The sequence below is a fragment of the Pyricularia grisea genome, chromosome I (genome assembly GCF_004355905.1).
Source record: "Pyricularia grisea strain NI907 chromosome I, whole genome shotgun sequence".
Taxonomy (NCBI): Eukaryota; Fungi; Ascomycota; class Sordariomycetes; order Magnaporthales; family Pyriculariaceae; genus Pyricularia; species Pyricularia grisea.
In genome coordinates this window covers 2547222-2562884 of record NC_044973.1, presented here as the reverse complement: position 1 = coordinate 2562884, position 15663 = coordinate 2547222, and the positions used below count along the sequence as shown (strand labels likewise).

Here is a 15663-nt window from a genome sequence, read left to right as displayed (position 1 = left end):
CCAGCAACGTCACATTGTTGACGTCTCACTTGAGCAACAACGTACTGAAACGATTGTCTCAAAGCCCCGGGATTGTCTTGGATATAAGCAGTAGGATTTGAAGGGAAGCTTGGAAGATGCTGTTCAAAAAGCGTATACTTGACCAGACAGAAATCGGGAATCTTGATGCATCGGGTTAACTTCAATCCTTGTTGCAACTTCAAAGAGGTATTTCCTTTGATTGATAAGAAAATGCAGTTAAGCGTTGCAAAGAAGGCCAAATTTGTAAACATTGCTTTCGCGAAGAAAAGAGGACGCTGCTTTATATGGAAGAGGTCTTGAAAGGGTCGAATTTAAAGGCGTCCTTTTGTACATTCTGTAACTTTTGGTACCTCATTGTAGCTACCATCATGGTAGGTAAGCCCCTGCTTTGCTGGTAATGGTTTTATCATTGTCGAAAACAACCAGAACTACCCGCCTATTTAGCATTCATCGCCCATCCGGATTGCGTTCCATCTAGTCGGAGCCGAACCGAAATATCCACTGCTTCATTGTGCAAGGTGACCTTCGGTGCCCTCGTTGAGAATATGAATTCCGGCGGCTGAACGGAGGTGCTTTGAGAGGTCCGCGTTTGCAAAACCAGCACACATAACGGCTGAGGTCGGCTCGATCTGTGCACTGTACACTTGTTCATGGTTCTGTGGCCTGGCCCATCCCACTGTTATGTGCGATTCGGAAGTGGGCAATTTTAGTTGTCAGATCCAGCTCAGCTTTCACTCGTGCCTTCCTCAGCCAGCACCATGGAACGCAAACAGTGACAAAAAAAGAAGAGGGAAAATACCAACGAAACTACCTCAACTAATAAAATTCTCTCCCTCCCCGCTTTCTTTTCCCACCACTCATTTCAATACCACGTTAAAGCCACGAGCTGATCACGACTGCGACACTGATCCTGGCCTGTCACTGGAGAAGGTCTTGATAGAGCCGGGCCACAACAGACCGGCATCATCACCTTTTCCGCGCTTGGCTGATGATTCACCTTTAGTTGTTTGCAGTAGACTTTGTCACCTTTTGTTTCTGAGACTTTGTCTTCTTGATTTGTTCGATCTGCAGCTGTCCATCAAACCCTCCTCACCACGTCCTGTTCTTCCTGCACAGAAGCACGCCGCTTGGTTGAGACACCACAAGGTGTCTCTGTCCATTCAACGCCCTTAAACTAAGCACTCAAATCTCTGTGGCAATTGACTTGTCTGATATCTCCCCGCTTATTCATACCAAGCTGCTCACTTGTCCTTGGGGCGGAAAAGAAATCCTTGGTAGCATAGCCAGTGAGACGTCAAACTATGCAAACCAACGTCCAAAGCCCAGCTTCCCAAGAAATTGTCGACTCGATCCTATCTTCTTGATCAAGTCCCTTGATCACCTTAGCTCGACAGAATGTTTGACGTTATCTGGACTGACCCCAACCGGGAGTCCATCGGCGAGAGGAAGCAGCGCAAAGCAGCCGAGGGCAAGACCAGAAAAAAGGAAGAAAAGCGATTGTTTCGAGCTTCAGTCTCGACACATTCATCTGGTTCATCCAGTGTCGACAAGCCTATGCCTGGAGCTCATGGCACATTCGATCACAAGAAAACATCGCCACTCTCATTGAGAACAGTCACTGGGATACAGACCCAACCTGAGCCTCTCCTTGGCGGCCCAATATCTCCCACATCTTCAAATAACAGCTGCGCAAATCGGCCTATCCAGTACATCGAAGATGGTGCCCTTAAAGACAGAATTTTGGAGGACATCTCCGAGACGTCTCCAGGCTTGGAGTCCAGAGGTGAGCGGAGACAGGTTTTGCGGGTAACTGGGAGGGCTCAAAGCTGACACATTCTAGATTCAATATTTTCTAGTCATAACGACTATGCATCTGCGCCCATGACACCGGCTTCTGTCTTTGGCGGATCGCATGCCCAACCGGACTCGGCGTCAAAGGTCGTACAAAACCTGGGCCCTTCTTCGTTTGTCACCAAGACTACCGAGGTCGTATCTGCACCGCGGTCACCAGAACTCGATTGTGATCATGTTATTTCTGATGTGATCATTACTGCGGATTCATCTCATCGCGTTGTGCTACCTGCGACTCCCCCATCCCCCAAAGAGCTGGGAAAGGCCATCCACACCAAGAAGTGGCTGGCCTCAATTCCTAATCGCACGCGTTCGCTTTCCCCATCGAAAGACGACATCAGCCGTAGGCTCGGCCCTCTACCTCCTATCCCAAAGAAAACACCGCCTTCGACACCAAAAAACCCTCGAGGACTCACCATAGCAGCACCGAGCTCTGTTTTCCGCAACGACAACCCTGATGCCTGGAAGCCTCCTGACACTTGGGAGTGCAGTCCGTCTGTCAAGGCTACAGCGACATCACTAGATGCATTAGTGGGGCCGCAAACTGCGGACCAGACTCGCAAGTCCAGCTTGATATCATTGGATCTCATTGCCATGCAACGCGAGATGAAGATGATGGAAGCCGCAACCCCACAAACAATCTTGACCCGTTTGAATGAGGAGTGGAATGATTCTCAGGACCCAGCTCTGTACCAGGAGATGGCAATGGAGAAGCAACGGTGGATGCTATCGGCCATGTACAACGTGGACCGCCCTGGCGTTGACGGCTCGGACAATTCGAGCATGGTGCCTGCAACTCAAGGTCAGGGGCAGAAGATTCTTGCTCTATTTGAGAGTCCTGGTGAGTATACCACCCAAATAGCTTGGAGGCCCTCAGTCACTGACACTGTTTGTTAGCCACTGCTTCATATCTAGCCGCCGCTCACTGCAACTCGTTGATATACCACACCTCGCCAACTCCGATTTCAAACGACTTATTCCCGAACGTGCTTCCCACAGTTCTTCCGGTGGTGTCTCACTCGGTTCTTTCGACAGCACCGGACATGTTCTCGGCCGTCTATTGCCTGTCACTCCCCTCGCTTGTGCCGTCTTCTGAAATCCCGCCGCTACTGCGTAATATCTATCGCACTCTTGCACCGGGAGGCTCACTGCACCTGACACTGATTGATCCAGCTCCTGTGACTCGGTCCCTCGGTCCACGTATGCGACAGTGGATGGAGGAGAATCTTCAGGACAATCTGGAGAGAAACTTCCGCTGTGTAAATCCGAGAAAGCTGGTTCCAGGCTGGCTAGGCGATGCCCATCTAAGGGCTTATGGCAGCATTATCACAACGGTCAAATTCTTTGCAGTGCCACCACGTCGAGCTCCGAGCGATGCTAACCTCAGAGCTGGTACTTCATCTGGGGTCAGTGGCGAGGACGGCACAAGCAGCAGTGCCGGTAGCACTTCAAGCAGTAAAAAGGCAGGTATTCAGGTCCGAACTGAGCTTCGAAGCACCGTCGGTCGGATGCTATGGAGGGAGGTCTGGGGCCAGTACATCAGCACTACAAAGTGGTGGTGGGAAGACCCGCTCTGTGTCAGGGAGTGCCAGGAACTCTCTACTTACTGGGAGTACAATATCATCGTGGCCACCAAGGAGTCTATTGCTTCTGACAAGTCCGGTTAAATACGATGCGCCATGACGGAAAACAGACTACGTGGGATTCTTTAGGCTGCATTTTGAACTAGAGAAAGACCACCACCATTGTCTAAATTGAGACTATCGAGGCCGAACGGCTTCGACTGAGTGTTGTCTGCTAGTTGCAGTTCTGCTGTTAATAGTAGTCTGTCATTCTATCAGTGGCCCAGCTGCCTTTGCAGGTCTCTCAACAACCACTTACTTCCCTCTTCAACCAAGATTAATTTCACAAGCGCCTATCATAAGATACTTGAGGATCTTTGTCAGTTTATTTGTTTCAAAATCTGCATCTGTCTCGTTTACAAAAGGAAGAGCCCTTTTTTATATGTTGTGGTACCACGCCAAATTTCTTTCATTTGAGGACTCCAGGTTCATGGCGTACAAATGTTGTTGGGAGGGCACAGCTTGAGGGGGTTTGGAGAGGGGACTGCTTGGGAATAGAAGTTTGCACGGATGATATTGTAAATGCGATTCTTTCGAAAGAAGGGGTTTCGGACATCGTATGTCGGGAATAACAAGACCGTGTATAATGAAAAGAAAAGGATGGAATACTATTTTGGAGGACGAAGTACCAAGAAATCGATCTCCTGGTGACTTTCGCTGATAGATAGGTAGACAGATGTCTCAGTTGAACCAGGACTAAATTCTTGGTGTAATAGCATCATCCATTGAAGACTTTGACACCTTTGACACGTAACTTGCGATGAAAGAATGTGGCTGGCTTGGGTGGGCACCTAGAGGACAAGATTTGTACGGGATCTACTGCAGGTGTGCAGAGTTCATAGATGAACCCGGGTCAGGATTGAGCTGAACCCCCTTCAGAGATAATTAGACCCACTTTCGCTAAAGGTTGAACCCCCTTCAGGGCTTTTGCTCCGGTTGGCCAGATAGAGTGGGTCCGATGGGTCCGCCTAATTGGGTAATAAAAATAATAAATAATAAATAAAATGTATAAATTTTGCATATGCAATGCATATGCAGAAATAAATTTAAAAATTAAATAAAATAGGTAAAATTAAATTTTTATACCAAAATAAAAATTAAATTTAAAATATAAAAATTTTAATAAATATTTGAAAATATAATATATTTAATAAATTATTTTATTTTTTTAATTATATATATATATTATTAAAAAAATAAATAATTTTAAAATTTTTTGTATTTTTAATTGTTTTTTTAATATATTATTATATTAAAATGAAATTAAAATAATAATTTTAATAAATATTTGAAAATATAATATATTTAATAAATTATTTTATTTTTTTAATTATATATATATATTATTAAAAAAATAAAAAATTTATAAATAATATTAAATGTAAATATATATATTTTTAAAAAATTTTTTAACAATTTACCATAAATTATATATAAAAATTTAATTTTAAAGTTTTTATTAAATTTTTATTTATATTTGCATATGCAGGGCATATGCGGTGCATATGCCCGGCATATGCTATTTTATTTATATATATAAAATTTATTAATTTTTATATATATATACGCATACGCGGTGCATATGCCCAGCATATGCTATTTTACTTATATATATAAAATTTATTAATTTTTATATATATACGCATACGCGGTGCATATGCCCGGCATATGCTATTCTATTTATATATATAAAATTTATTAATTTTTATATATATACGCATATGCGGTGCATATGCGCTACATACGCAAAAAAAAATTATTTTACATAAATTCGGCCAATTACAACGGTGTAATTAAAGTGGATTTTGAAAAGTTGAACCCCCTTCAGAGAAAAAGTGGGTCAAAAAATTTCTGAAGGGGGTTCAGCTCAATCCTGACCCGGGTTCATCTAATGCCTCGGTGTGCAAGCCTTCAAGACTCGTCGTTGGTTGGTCGTCTAGGGGTTCTCTACCACGTGGAGTGGATCCACTAAATACATTTTACCGGCTGTACGGGTGTGAGATCCGCTAGCTTGAGTAGATGTATCGACCGTTTTCCGACGGGCAAAAGAAACGGTCAAGGGGTAGGTGAAATTGTACCAACCAATCTCGTCGCAGGAGAAGTCGAAAAAAAAAAAAAAAATTTTAAAAAAAAAAAAAAAAAAAAAAAGAAAGGAACACCTAGCTCTCTGTCTTGACTATTTCCGAAAACGGGAGGAGGTCCAAGGTCGTTCGTCAGCTTCCAAGAGGGCGGTTCCTCGGCTCGCTGCAGCGAGCACCTTTGCGGCACGTAACGTACTGTACAGTACATCACAAGAGGGGTCGGTCACCCTCGGGTACGCGTTTAAGTGATTGATCGGCTTGATCGGTTCCTTTTGTTACAGAGTATTAGGGGTTCTCTTTCTTTGTTTCTTTGCCGGAAGGGGCATTTTCTTGTGACTATCGCGGCGCACGGAGCTGCAATGACGCACCCAACCACACACCGTTCCCCCGTCGATCACCACAAGTTTATACTGGATTTGCGTTCGCCGGCTAATGCAGATGAAGCTTTCTTTTTTTTTCTTTCTCTCTGGCCCAGTCTGTTCTGTATGCGCAGTCTCTCATGATTGGATGACGAAGTGAAGAAGTGAGGGGCAAAAACGAGCAGAACAGCTGGCAAAATAATCATTAAATCCCCCCTTTCCCCCTTTTTTTGCCATTTTGATCCTTTCCTGCAGGTAGGTAAAGTAGGTATGACAAACGAACGGGTGGCAGCGGCGGGCAGCTCGCCACAGGACAATATAACGAGACGGGACGGGATGCTTCCATCTCTCTCGGACGAACAGGGCGGCATTACCAAGTTGTGGGTAGCGAGATGTGTGAGAAAAAAGGTCAGCAGCACAAAAAAAGAAAGAGAAAAAAAAAGATAATGTCATGGGCTTTCACTCGCGTACATCGTGCACCAGTTTCCGCTACAGGAGTACAAATACCTTCGGGTATCTAACATACTGGAGTTCAACGACACGAAAAGGCGCAGTCGAAGTTTGGGGCCAGGTCCCTTTGCCGCCTGCGAGTGGGGTGTGCTTTGCTGATGCTGGTTGCTGAAAAAAAAAAAGAAGTCTAGGCAGATAGATACACAGACACGCACACACACACATCCGCTGATTTGACGCCCTACCGAAATGAAGCCGCGCTCTTTGCAGGACGTACGTAAGCGAAAAGCGAAAGGGCTGTGCTATATGTGAGGAGTTCTTTTGATTGTGCTATGCGTTTCAGTTTTCCAGGTAAGCTTCCCCCTTCGGTACCTGCCGTCCTTCCTCCCCCAGCCCGACCCATCTCGGTCAGAATATGCAGATGTATGGGTTGTGATTATAGTCAGCAAACATGGGGGGTGGGCGGTTTATGTGGTATTCAGCGCTGAGTTCTTTTCTTTCTTGTTCTGGGGGCGTACAAAATGCTGGATTTTTACTCGACGCTTACTATTTAGTTACCTACCTTTCTCGTCATTTATTTATTTCGTTGGGTTACAATCTGACGTCGCTTTTTTGTGTGTCAACCCCTCTTCGGAGATGAAGCTCCTTTTTCCCATCCAGTAGTAATAGTAATCAGTAGTAGTAGTAGTAAAAAAAAGAGTGATGGTGGGTAAGAATGGGGACCGAAAACAAAAAAGAAAGGAAAGATACGTCAAGGGACGGACGGGGAGGACCGATCCCCTCCGCGGGGAGGACCAAAAGAAAGTTGCCACTCCAAAGGTAATATTCAAATGACCTGATATCTATCTACCGGTTATGAAATGCACACGGAAAAAGGCAGATTATGTACCGCGTAGATGCGCCGCCTAGTTTCCTAGCGCTATGGTTGTAAGATTATGGCGCGGGAGCCGATTGTCGGTTGGGGAACCAACAATACGGTCGGATGGCTGTTTTTTGTTCTCTGGAGCTCATTTTAAAGATGATACGATTACAGACTAAACTTGCGGTTCCTGACTCTAGCTTTGCCTAGTTTGCTTACCTACCTAGGCTAGTTGAGAGAGGTCCCCTCACTTCCCAGAAATAGGCCGCCACCTCCCAAGGCGAAGTAGGGAGGGGTGCGAAAAAAAAGTCCAACGCGAGGGAAGGAAGGATGAGAGATAAAAGTCCATTTGGAATGTTTCTGGTGGCCTTCTAGCTGCGACGCCCGCTTGATTTGGAACTCTGAAGGATTCCGCATGCTTTGGCAGGGTTGTGTTGTTATAATAACCCGTTGTCTGGAGCTAAACAAAGGACAAGTCTATTCATCACGGTGCTCAGATGAAGCGAAGGAAGTGCTGGTCTTCTTCTATCTTCTTTTGTTTATTTTGATCTTGTTTTTGTCTTGGGTGTTGTATTTTTGGAAACTCGGCAAGTTCGGAAAGGCCGGGCATTCCAGAATAGGTCTATCGTGTTTGCCGGCAAGACCTTTCACGAGCGCGCGCGAAGTTTGGACTTTTGCTTCCAGTGACTCCCGGGTGTTCAGCTGTAAATGTGGTTGTTTAGGACAATGGTGTGGAGAGCTTTTAAAAGTGTTAGCCATAGTGGTCAACATTCACCTCAAGATGCTATCAGACAGAGTTCATCAAGTAATATCTTTCACACAGCCTATGAACAAAGAAATTAAAATCAAGAATTTGTCTCCAGAGAGGCACGTAGGTCTTTGGGGGTATTAGATACATGTAAATCAAGTATTAGATACATCGTGCATTCGTCATCAAGCCAAAATTTCCCTCCAACGCCCAGCGAGAAATACGCGTTTCTAAGACATTCGTCATAAGGCCTGGTATCTCAAAAGACAAACAAAGCAAAACAACCACCATTTTCCCTTTTTTTCTCATTACCCCTAGCACCAAAAAAAGAGCAACCTAGGGCATTGCAACTCGACTCAAACACCGCGGTGAGGTCTCCTCTCTTGCCCCGGCTCCTGCAACGAAGGTCTGCTCCCCAAGTCCGTCATGCTCTCGTTCTCGTAATTCTTGTCTGACGGTTGAGGCGTCATCCTTCCTGCGGATCCTGATTCCTTGCGCGAGTGGCTCGATCCGGCCGCCCCGCTCCCGGCGCCCGCGGCTTGGGCATGATGATTGTTAGAGTTTTGCTGGCGCCGACGGATGATGGACGACCTGTAGTCGATCAGCTCCGTGACCGGCATTCTTGACAGGAAAATGTCGTGAAACACCAGCTTGCACGCCTTCCAACTCGTCACCATGTAGATGACGGCATTCCAAAATCCTTGGAGCGGCAGCACAAAGGCGCTCATGTACTCGAGCGTCAGGTTGACTTGGTTGGCGTGGATGACAGAGTAGACGCGGTTGGCCGAGGACGGGATCCACGTCACCAGCATGGCCGTGAAGAAGAGCAGCGCGCACTTTGTGTATGACCACGCAGCATTGGTGGCGTCCTGGTTTTGCCGCGAGCGCTGTTGAACTGCCCCCACTCTGGTGGTGCTGCGTGTCAAGGTGGCACGTGTGGGTTGGATGGTCAGATCTGGCTGATGGGACGGCCTCCGGTCGTTGGTGTTCGTTCCGCTCGACGAGATCTGCACCGAGTACGCCGGTCCGGGAATAGGGGGAGGTTGTTGGACGTTATCTGACGCGCGCCTACCCAGTGGTGCGAGATCGATAGCCCCTGGTACCACAGGCAGTACCGCCTCTGAAGTGATGGAGACCTCGGTGGTCTTGCTAGAAATCAGGGGATCGTCCATCGGCGGTAGAGGTTCGGGCTCGTGATGACTGCGCGTGCTTGAGTGAAAGTTGCGAAGCTGTTGATGCTTGCGGTAGATCTCACCACCGGCACGGATATAGATGAAGAAGGTGATGAGGATAATGAGCCAGATGGGACCATAAAACGTAGTCAAGCGCCATATGTCCCAACGAGGGCTGATCCAGCACCACAGCGTCGCATCTCCATACATGCGCCCACGTCCTGGCGATTGTATGAAAATGTAGGTCAGGGCAATAGCGAAAGGCAACCCATAGCAGATGAGGAGGTAAGGGATCTCCATCTTGCGGAGCTTAACGGCGTCAAACTTGTGATAGAAGGTCAAGTAAACATTAACAGCCATGGCCAGTGTCCAGAGGGTGTCCGCCGGTAAGAACCTGTAGCAATGTTAGTCAAGTCGCCCTCCCAGACTCATTTGGACAAAATCTCAAGATGAGAGAGATGCTCACATTTGAATCAGAAAGCCTTGGAACTGGCAGCCGGGGCCGTCAGGATCGCCAACATACGATCTCGCCATTAACGTTCCAACATTGGTCATCATATTGCCAAAGGAAGCAAAGAAAACCAGCCTGTTTATGGGCTTGTGGAACATGTTGGAGTAGCAAAAAGTTGCGATGATGAAGACGCTTCCAAGCAGTGATAGAACTGAGCAGACACGCTCAATGATAGAATACTGGTTGAGCTGATCCAGCCGCACAGCATCTATTGCAGTCCCCGACATTTTGGAAAGTGTGATCCCGCTCTGAAGGCCAAATCGGTGACAGAAAAGATTTGAGCTGTTTGCGAGAAATGTTATGTCGAATGCTAAGTAGTGTCGGCATTCAGAACGTCAAGTCTCTAGGATAGATTTTTTGAAAATTATTTAGAGTCGCCGAGTGACAATGAGGTTAGTCAACAGATAAGGTTGATGCTGATAGCGGGTGTCGTAAATGGTCTTGTATTATGTTACAGAACACCTCCTGTCAGACCGTCGGAAGAAAGGAGGTGGATATGTCGACTGGAAAGAGAGACAGATAGGGGGGAGCTGTCAAGATATTGTTGCGTAAAACTGAAGCATCTTTTGAAAGGTGCGCCTGTCTATATCTTGTGGCTGGATGCTTGCTGAAGAATAGTAGGCCGTCTTTGCCTTTGCGTTGGAGAAGCACCCCTGTTTTCAAGTAGCCAAGCCCAACGAATCAATATGCAAAAAAAAAAAGGCAAACTGTGGTTGAGTGTGTGGAACCCGTTCCCGTGTGTGGAGAGGTGTCAGAAGGACCGTGAGAGAGATGAAGGGTCTGACGAAGACGGAACAAACGACTTATACAGAGACGAAAAGATGATGACAGGGTGCAACATCGTTGGCTGATGGGGGCATGAATGGGGGGTTAAGAGGGAGTAGCTGACCGTAGCCAAATCGAGAGAGAAACGGTCCAAGCTACCGTATAGTTACCAGTAGGTTGGTTTAGCTGATTTTTTTTTTTTTTCCTTTTCCTAACACCATACCCTGACCAAAGCTCCGGAAACAGTTAAAGTACTTCCAATCATGGTGTGTTGTGTATGTGCGGGCGACGGATGCCTGTCAATGTGGCCACCCAACTAGGTAAGGCGGCTTCTTTTTCTCAGTCTTTGTGGGTGGGTGTACCATACCATAGTAGTTCTAGGCTTGTTAGACCCCCAAAAGAAGGTTAGCTCTGGTACTTCGCTAGAGTGGTACTGCGCCGTTTCCAGCTCCAGGGCTATGTACCAGCTTGGCGCGGGGTCTGGGTGATGAAAGCCAAGTAAGTCAGTCGGTTTGTTGGAATCACTTTTTCACCCCTGCAAAAACGCCGGACCAACTTTGCCATGTGGTTTTTCTGACCGGTGTGGTGTGGCCTGCAGCCAGCTGAAACTCGCTGGTGCCGTTGAACCTCTTCTGGGATATTCCGAGCCGCTGAAGAAACAATTATACACTAGGTAATTATGTACAATAAATACATACAAAGGCGCAGGATGTAAGCAGGCAGGCAGGCAGGCAGGTAGGTAGGCAGGCAGGCAGGCTGACAGGGATTTACTGACAAAGGCAAGCGAAAGCAAGCTGTCATCTTATCCGATCCAGAATTGGATCCGCGATGCGGGGAGCACAAACCTATCTCAGCAGTACAAAAACAAAAAAGAGACAAAGTGAAAAATAAAAACCCGATCAGGCACAGCAATTTGCTATGGGAAAGATCACAAGGGGAAATGCATGAAAGCCATGTCAACGCCCGATGTGATGCAAGATGTCTCAACCAAGCAAGCAAACAAAAAAACAAACCTTTAGACCAAGAGATCGTCATCCGAAACGATCAGATAGATCGCGGAATAAATTCCCCGAATCGCCTTTCCCTCTGACAATCTATTACTTACTTCTGGGATCATCATCATCGCATCGCAGCCACGGCGAGGTAACCACGCTCCCGGGACTGGATGACATGGTTTCCCAGTCCAGTTTGTGGCTGTTAATGCTGTTGCTGTTTTCAGCATCAAGATCCATAGAGAAGCCCAATCATTTCATTGTCTCTGACACTATTGCAAGGATGATCTGATGTGGCTTCCTGGACATCAGGATAAATACCGTTTGGCAGGCATCTGGAATATGCCACGTGCTGATGGTGGACAGCTGCTGAAATGTCTGGGAAATTGACCTGAGTCGAGTGGGATTAAGAAGCTCTAGCACTAGATCGAAACTAAGGACTTTATCTGGGCATACTTGGCGTTCTAGGTATTTGTAAATACCTACGCAGGTACAGACGGATCTAGACCGGAACTAGGTTTAGTTATACGTCTAGCTCTAGCTCTAAGCCTGTCCGGCCATTGTCGGGTAGAGGTAAGAGCATCGGAAACCTGGTTGTTAGGTATCTTTGATCGCTTTTAAATCAGTCAATCCGTCGGTATTTCCGTCGTGCGAACAGAACAGACAAACAAACTATGAATGCTGACGTGGATAAGGCCGAGGTCGTGTTGTGGGAGGAAAACATCTAGAGCTGTCAAATCTTGCTTTTGCTCCCGTCTACCTTACTCCATGCCAGTTCAAATGACTGGAGATGCCGAAAAACATGGGGAAGTCATGTGGGGCAGGGCAGCAAGCCGCAAGTTGAACTTGACGCCGCAGTCCAGAGCCTAGTACACTGAGAACCTGAGTCCAGACCAATTGAATTGATCTATTGAATCTTTTTTGATGAATTCGACAGCGTATCGGCCCATATAGATGAATAATCACCACAACCGACAGACATTCTACCATCTATGGCTTGCGGATCGAATCAAACTGCCAACTCGTGCTGTCCTCTATCCATCCCCATCGCATCCCGTCGCCATCATCTCGCCTGGTGATACCAATTGGTCTGTTGTACAGTAACTGAAAATCCTACTTCGTACCTACCTGGCCCGTCGCGAAATTGCGGCGACTCCGGAATCCGAGTTTTACCTAGGCAGGCACGAAGCACCCGCTAAACACTTTGATTTCTCGCATCCGTGCCTGGTGTTCAATGTTAGCAAAACGACCAAAACGAGTTATGATTTTCTTTTCTTTTATTCATTTCATTTTATTAATAATACCTTACTCATTCAGAGAAATGTGAAAAGAATGAAAAAAAAGGAAGCCATGCTGCTTGCAACCAGTTCGTTACACAGAAACGGTTCAGCTGTCTCCGTTTTCTCCTTCCCAAAACCACTCCCTATCCTGCACGAGCGGGCTATTATGCATTCCTGTTTGGTAGGATTGACCCAGAAATGTCGTAGTCTATCTACTCTGGCATCGAGAAGCAGACAAATAATCAGTCGGTTTCAACTCGGTCGAGGTTACATTGGATAACATCTCTGTCTCCAATTTACAAGGCTTAGGGGCCTTGACCCCCTTGGCCAAGCTTTCAATTGTCTTTTGTTTCTCCCCTTTTCTTTTCGTGGGGAAAGCTGAACTTTGCTCTCCAATGTTACCGAGCATCTGGGACACGGCACGGAATGCGCGCCCGGGAGCCGTCAAGTCTCATCCCCCTTTTTTTGGTGAGCGCAAGGTAGGAAACTAACCAGCCCACGGTCACATTCTCAAACCCACTCCTTGTGTAGGTATTTATTGGAAAACCCTTGAAGAAGCCCGTTCGTAGTATTGTCTGTTCTCTCTACCAAGGAAGCGATATTCTCACGGTCTTGTTTTGATAACACTAACAAATCAAACCGGCCTCGAATGTCAAGCCCAAAAAAACCTGGTAACGAAAAGCAGCAAGGACTCTCGGCCCATACTCGCGTATGCACGCCTATCTTTCAATGCATTCAACATTTGCCACTTGTGTATGCGGAGACTTTTCCCCCCAGATGTTGCTTGGGTCTCAAGCAGCGTATGATCCAGACCTTCCTCGTTAAAATGCGGGGGGGGAGATGCTACTAGATCATGAGCGTAATTCATTCCCGTATGTTGGGGAAGAACCCTGCAGGCCCACAAAGATCCCCCTCAAAGGGAACCCTCCCATGTCTCATGCCAAGATGTTGTGGCAAGCTTGATTTCCCGCGTTTCCACCGAGACGGCACGAGGTAGGTTTGAGTTCAACGGTGAAGGAAGCTAGGCTGTAAAATGAAGGTGAAAATTTACGGCTGAGAGGTTTGAGACACTACATCTCGCTAAAGGATTCCCTTCTTGTATTGCAGAGTAGTATCGTTGACACTTTGCATCGTTCCCATACATATCAAGCTTGGAAGGACTATATCCTAGTCAGATTTAGACTGACTACGTGCATAATAAAAAGGGAAATTTCCAAGATTGTTCGAGTGACTTTCAGAATCTCATCTTCAAAATGGTACTGAGCAGAATGCGGAGGTAGGATTGCATACGCTTAGAAATACATCTAGACAAAGATTTGCCTTGTAAGTCACTTGGAAATCTAGTCGGGTCTCATAAAAGCTGATTGGTATTGTTGATATCTTTGACAATTTGCCATTGTTCTGGAAAAAAAAAAGGTGCTCTGCCTACAAGACTAAACTTAGCAGTGGTTGACGCACATGGATAATTTTATTCAACCCGTAAAGCACACGCAAGACTCCTAATGGGACATGAATACAAAGAGCTGTAGTGACTGACCCTTGTAGAATATTCGTGCAGGCTGCCTTGCATAGCCGAGCTGTTCTTTGTAGGCGCAAAGAAGAGCGATTGATGCCTCCATCACACTCGATGACTTTTGCGAAGCGAACGTGAGCCAGGGTATCACGGTAGCTCCTCCATTCCGCATCTCCCTACAATGCAGAATTCCGCCAACCGTGCCTGTGGCTAAAGATGCTTCCTGGAAATACATGGGCCATCTCATTGTGTTCGAGGCTTTTCTGGCATTCGTCGAGACTCCCCCGTTCCATCTATGCCCATGCACGCATCACAATGGAAGGCCTCTTTCATATTGCTTGTCTCGCATGAGCGTTTTCTTTTCCTTCCTGTCGACCCCCGTCAAACTCTTTCTCTTGCCGTTCTTGTGTTCATGGCAAAGCTCAACTCATAAAAAGTCCTTGACGAGATTTCAAAATCGGCAATCGCACATGACCAGTGTTCAAGGAACGGACCACAGAAATCCCCCCAGATGACTCGATCAAACAAGCAGAACCGATATCGGGCCGGCAAAGACGCCAGTGACCACACCAGGTCGCACCCGGGCACGCCACGGCCACGCGGACCACGACCACTAGGCCGAGGCACGGGATGTGACCGGGGGACCGAGAACGTCCCCGAGAATCTAAAACACCAGATGCATCATCGCAACGGTGGAGCAGGAGGGAGAGGCGGCGGTTCCGGTGCTGGCAGGAAGGATAAGCGCGGCTCCCTCCACCAGGGCAGCAGGAAGCCGCGCGGTGACAACAAGAGCGTGGCGTCTCCCCAGCGCAGGAATTGCGGTGAATGTCGTCGCAGCAAGCACAAATGCTCTTCGAGCGAGGTAGACACGGAAGCTGTCGAGACGGACAAGGCCATCACCTTCTCGGAGGGCGTAGTGAGCAGTAGGCAACAGCCAATACCCTGCACAAACTGCGAGGCCCTGCAGCTGCACAACCAACAGCTGTACGAGTCTATCAAAGATGTCATGGTCGACTGGGCGAGGGATGTTGGGGTTGATATCGACGGAGACCGGGATGCGACGGCAAGTGTGGACACCGAGGAGATGGAGTGGCAGCGGGAGCACGTCTTCATCATCCCTGCCGATCACCGAAAAGTAACCGACAGTGAGTTATTGGGTCTCGAGAATTCACGGCCGGGGCTTGCAGCCGCGGGAGGGTTGAGCAGCGTAGGCGGAGGACATGAGCAGTTGCTTGCTCAACCTTGGGGTCAGGTCGAAGCGTTGGCCAGGCCGGCGCCGGCGCTTCAATATCATTCGATGAATATTGCTAGCGATAGTTCAGTTCTTGAACAAGCAAGTCAATGGTTGATTCGACAAGGAATCATGTCGCCAATCTCTGAACCAAGCACACTAGATCAGTTTGCTCACTGCAGCAGCCGCTTACAGCTACCGCCTATGG

General features: G+C 47.3%; 3 protein-coding genes across 3 annotated transcripts; 2 read left to right on the top strand and 1 right to left on the bottom strand.

Annotated features, from left to right (window-relative positions):
- The first annotated feature begins 785 nt into the window (after positions 1 to 785).
- On the top strand, positions 786 to 4033 carry PgNI_05806 (uncharacterized protein). The gene is made up of 3 exons (XM_031125837.1): positions 786 to 1804; positions 1862 to 2713; positions 2770 to 4033. The coding sequence occupies exons 1-3, from the start codon at positions 1417 to 1419 to the stop codon at positions 3537 to 3539; spliced, it is 2010 nt and encodes a 669-aa protein (XP_030983273.1). The 5' UTR covers positions 786 to 1416; the 3' UTR covers positions 3540 to 4033.
- Positions 4034 to 8055: 4022 nt separating this feature from the next.
- PgNI_05805 (uncharacterized protein) lies at positions 8056 to 11041 on the bottom strand. The gene is made up of 5 exons (XM_031125836.1): positions 11018 to 11041; positions 10904 to 10919; positions 10807 to 10821; positions 9630 to 10735; positions 8056 to 9557 (listed from the first exon to the last, which is right to left on the bottom strand). The coding sequence occupies exons 4-5, from the start codon at positions 9899 to 9901 to the stop codon at positions 8348 to 8350; spliced, it is 1482 nt and encodes a 493-aa protein (XP_030983272.1). The 5' UTR covers positions 9902 to 10735; positions 10807 to 10821; positions 10904 to 10919; positions 11018 to 11041; the 3' UTR covers positions 8056 to 8347.
- A 3694-nt stretch (positions 11042 to 14735) lies between these two features.
- On the top strand, positions 14736 to 15535 carry PgNI_05804 (uncharacterized protein; the record flags this gene model as incomplete). Its single annotated transcript, XM_031125835.1, has 2 exons — positions 14736 to 15369; positions 15477 to 15535. The coding sequence occupies 2 exons, from the start codon at positions 14736 to 14738 to the stop codon at positions 15533 to 15535; spliced, it is 693 nt and encodes a 230-aa protein (XP_030983271.1).
- Positions 15536 to 15663: the final 128 nt, after the last annotated feature.